At 37.1% G+C, this 4935-nt stretch overlaps 1 protein-coding gene across 1 annotated transcript; it reads right to left on the bottom strand.

The window, feature by feature from the left end:
- Window positions 1-730: 730 nt before the first annotated feature.
- Window positions 731-4014, bottom strand: TLR10 (toll like receptor 10). The gene has a single exon (XM_019635988.1). It carries the CDS (start codon window positions 3725-3727, stop codon window positions 1292-1294), a length of 2436 nt encoding a protein of 811 aa, XP_019491533.1. The 5' UTR covers window positions 3728-4014; the 3' UTR covers window positions 731-1291.
- Window positions 4015-4935: the final 921 nt, after the last annotated feature.

Here is a 4935-nt window from a genome sequence, read left to right as displayed (position 1 = left end):
GATTCTCTGTCTTCTCACCTGGCTTTTACCTATTCCTGATCTTCCTGTCCAGCTTCTCAGAATTTGCCTTCAAGTTCCACTATCTATCCTGAAGCCAGTTGAGTCCCTGCTAGGTTCCTCAAGCGAACCTAACAGAAACATTCATTGAACATTTTCCCTGAACCCGGGACTGAGCACACTGCTGCTGATACAAGGGCAGAGGGAAGTCTGTCCTAGCCTTTGAGGAGCTCAGAGTCTAGCAAGAAAGGGGAACTTTAAAAACATATGTAATCAGTTTGGTGATCAGATATGTTCTAAGTATTACAGAGAATCAAGGCATCGTGCTTGGGGGAAGAAGTAAGGAAAGTTTCAAAGAAGAGTTGAAATTTCAGTAGTGCCTTGAAGGATATGTAGGATTTCCTGAATGAACCAAGGTGGAAAAGTATTACAGGCAGTCACGATACCAAATGCTAAGGTCTGGGGGCCTGAAAAAAAGACTGAATGTTCTGGGACAGGGCCAATAACATGATAATGCTCAATGATAGAATGCAAGGAGGTGAGAGGAGATTGGTGTCAGGTCTTACAGGAGCATGGCATTTTCATCTTTTATCATGTGGGTAAGCCATGGAAATTTTCCTAATCAGGGAAGTAACATGTTTTGAAATATAATTTTGCAAAATTCAGGAAAGCTTGTTTTCCTTCTATGACTTGTGAGACTGAGGGAAGAATGAAGCAAAATGAGCAGAATGTGTAGGCTTTAAAAAATAATCTTTATTGTTTTTTTTCCTACTTATAAAAGAAATACAGGTTTATTTTAAGCAACTAACATTATAAAAATATACAACATAGAAACAAAATGCTCCCTGTAATCCAACCTCCAAAACACTGTTACTACACCACTGTACTGGTATAGATTCTTTTAGACTTTTATGTCAATGAATAAACCAACATATTAATATAATTTTCTCTATACCAGCAAATATAGAGCTACCTCCTTCTTTTTAATGGCTGCCTACTATTCTATTCCATTAGTGTACTATAATTTATTGAATCAATCGTTATTTTGTAGACATGTAAGCTGTTTTGTTTCTCATGATTTTAAACAATGCTGGGACAAACACCTTTTTACATAAACCTTTGCAAACTTGTGTTTCTGTCAGATACATTCTTAGAAATCCTTTAAGAAACTGACATGAAGGAATGATCATTTTTCATTTTACTAAATATTGTCAAATTGTCATCACAAAGGTTGTATCAATTTTTATCCTAACAGTGTATACAGGCCCCAATTTCCTTAGGGGAGGGTGGGGTTTTATAGGCAGTCTGTTCTTATCAGAGAGATTGCAGAACCTAGAGACTCTTCATTCAGCTCTAGGAATGTCTGTAGTTCACACATCTCTCTGGTTTCTAATAAATTGACATTAACAGCAGCTCGAAGGTTTGCCCAAAAAAGTCTGCATTTACGCCTATCCTTGGGCCATTCCAAGTATGCTTTCTCTTCCATGAGAGCTTTCAGCTTTGGATACCTGGTAGGAATGCAATAGAGTGGAATGGGTTCCAGTAAGATAAGAATTATGTAGTCAGAAGTTTCATGGACGAGATGGTGGTGGGCAAAGTAGAGTTCATACTGGCCCCACTCACTCTGGACAAAGTTGGGAGACAAAACAAAGATGGACTTACAGCTTTTCTCAATGCAGTTTAGGATATTTTCAGCAACTGTCTTGCCAGAGTCAAAGTTTCTCTCACGAAGACAAATTAAGACAGAACCATCTTCTTTCTCTAGATTAGGGATCAATTCGTACTTCACCCAGGCAGAATCATGTTCACTGTATGAAATGAACACATGGAATTGGACATTTCTCTTGAGTTGATCTTGGGTTGTCTTCCTAACCCTATGCCATGTCTGCGTCCATTTACCCAGCATTCTGAGATACCAAGGTAGATCAAAGTGCACACAGCAGAAGGACACTCCCATCCCCAGAACTAGCATGATAATTACAATAGTGACAATCAACAGAGCTGTGTTGCAGGATAATTCAGAAAGGTAAACATCCTTTAACCGAGTCCCCTTTAGATTCAAAGGGTATTCACAGATGTATGAATCTGACCATCCAACCATCATGCCCTTTGAATGTTTTTCAAGCTGAATGAAATCTCTTAATTCACAAGTACACCGGAATGGATTTCTTCTTGCATTTAGAGTCTTAACTTCCTGGCAGCTCTGAAAAAAATCCAGAGATGGGCTGAGAATTAAGTTCATTTCAATGTTTAGAATTGAAAGCCTTCTGAAATAACTGCACCCAGGAAGATCAGTTAGAAAATTAAATGCAAGATTTAGCTCTTGCAAAGAATTTAGATGAATAATCTCTTTAGGGACAGTTTGGATTTTGTTATTATTCAGGTCAAGTGTTTGAATACTTATGGGCAAGCACCTGAAAACAGAATCAGCAAATTTATTGGATGACAGGTTCATGGCGATTAAGGTTTCTGGCCAAAAGCAATTTTCATCATTTTCATGTTGTAACAGGTTTTGGCTCAGATCTAACTCCTTCAAGGATGTATTGTTAGCAAAGCAGCTCACTAATGAAAGTGTCTCTAATTTATTGTTCTTTAAAATGAGAGTTTTCAAATGAGGCAATTGGACAGGTTTTTTAAACAGCTCATCTGTTAAGATATTATTTGCAAAATTTAAATATTGGAATCTTGTAGGATAACTGGGGAATAGCATGTGTGGCATTTGTGCATCTGATATCGTCAGGTTTTCTATATCCATTTTGGTAAAAAGCAAGTAGACACTCTCTTGTGGAATATAAAAAATTCTAAAATGTACATGTTCCAATTTTATAGTTCTCATCACAGTATTTGAGTAGTCAAATGAATTGTGGTCAAGATAAACCTTGCCTCCAAAAGTCACATGCTGAATTTGGAAGTATTCTACTGAAGTATGCCAAGCAAACTGAAAGATAAGGAGAAGATCATCCCAGGGTAAATCAACTTTATTAAGCAACAGACTAGATGTCTTGGAATTCTCTACAGTAAGATTATGTTGAGTTTCATAACTAGCAAATGGGCTTTTGCCATCTATATTTGTCATTTCTAATATTTTTGAAGTCTTGATTCCATCACGCAAAAGAACCCAGAAATTTGTGTTCATTGGTAAAACAATGTGAAGTTTTGTTGTATTTAAGATGGGCAGACTACCTTCTTCATAATAAGAAAGTGTTCTCAATCCTAAGAAGACAGTATTTAGATGCAAGTAAGAGATTTTCTGAAAATCTGACTTTTGTATTTTTGTCCCACTCAAACCTAGGACTTCCAGGTGTGACATGTTGCCTATCTCCTCACCGAGAGGCATGGTGTCAAAGTCATTAAAAGAAAGATCTAAATGTCTGAGACCTGCCAGTGAATACCAAGTAACAGTCTTTAGCCTGTTGTAAGACAAATCCAAATACTTTAACTCCTTGTTAAATTTAAAGGTCTTGATATCCAGCTCTTCGATTCTGTTATGACATAGAATCAAAAATTTGAGTTTAGAGACAGAACGAAAATCTGAACTCTGGAGTTGAAAAAGAAGGTTGTAGGATAAATCCAGTGTGGTTGTGGCTGGGGCCAAGTCTGCGGGAACCTTCCTTAGAGACATGTTGGAGCAGTTGGTAGTCAATTCCCTTTCTTCTGGCAGCTTTGAAGCCCACCCATGCACTGACATAATAATACTATAAAATATGGAAATGCTTCTGATATATCTCATTGTAATTCCAAGGATTTTATCACTGGTTCCGTTATATGAATGATGAAGATGAGTTCAAATCCTAGTAAGACAGCAAATTATGTTAAATAGTCATGTCGTTTATTAAATTCTGTAGGATTTTCTTTTTTTAAAAAAAATGACAACATCTGACTATATTCACCAAGGGTTTGTAATAAGTTCCCAACCTATATATTGAGTCTTTGACTTTATCTCAGAGCTTGGCTTATAGATTTTCAAGCCAGTTATTGTGCCATATCCCCGTCACTGAGACAAGTCAGGATTCCCCAAAGGGATAAAAAAAAAAAAAAAACAGTTTGCAGAAGTGCCTCTCTCAGTTCAGCTTAAGAAATTCATTGCCAGATCATATTCAATTCCCTTTCTCACATTCCCTTTTGATAGCCTGAAGGCTTTAAGAAAATTAAAAGTAATTTTTAAAAGATTTCATTTTTTTAGGGCAGTTTGCACAGCAAAATTGAGGGGAAGGTACAAAAATGTTTCCATGTCCTCCTGCCCTCACACATACACAGCCTCCTTCAATATTAGCATCCCCCACCAGAGGGGTACATTAGTAACCATTGATAGACCTACATTGATCATCATAATCACTAGTTCATAGTTTTCATTATGCTTCACTCTCAGTTTTATACATTCTATGAGTGTGGACAAATTTATAATGACATGTATCCATCATTATAGTGTCATACAGAGTTTTCTCTGCCCTAAACAGTTTCTGTGCTATGCCTATTTATCTCCCCACCCGCCCCCTCCCCCGCTCCCCACACACAGGCAACCCTTGGCAACCGCTGATGTTTTTATTATCTCCATAGTTTTGTCTTTTCCAGAATGTCATATGGTTGGAATCATACAATAATGTAGCCTTTTCATACTGGCTTCATTCACTTAGTAATGTTCATTTACGTTTCCTCCATGTCTTTTCATGGCTTGATAGCTCATTTCTTTTTAGAGCTGAATAGTATTTTATTGTCTGGATGCACCACAGTTTATTTATTCATCTACGAAAGGACATCTTGATTGCTTCCAAGTTTTGGTAATTATGAATAAAACTGCTATAAACATCCATGTGCAGGTTTTTGTGTGGATATAAGTTCTCAGCAAAAATAATTTTTTGTCACTTAATACTGTGGGCCCCTTGCTTAACGTCATGAGGTATTCCTCAGCTATTATATTTGCAGACATAGAGAGTCCCC

Source organism: Hipposideros armiger, unplaced genomic scaffold (genome assembly GCF_001890085.2).
Source record: "Hipposideros armiger isolate ML-2016 unplaced genomic scaffold, ASM189008v1 scaffold_26, whole genome shotgun sequence".
Classification (NCBI taxonomy): Eukaryota; Metazoa; Chordata; class Mammalia; order Chiroptera; family Hipposideridae; genus Hipposideros; species Hipposideros armiger.
Note: the sequence above shows the minus strand (reverse complement) of the source record. Positions and strands in the feature narration are given on the sequence as shown.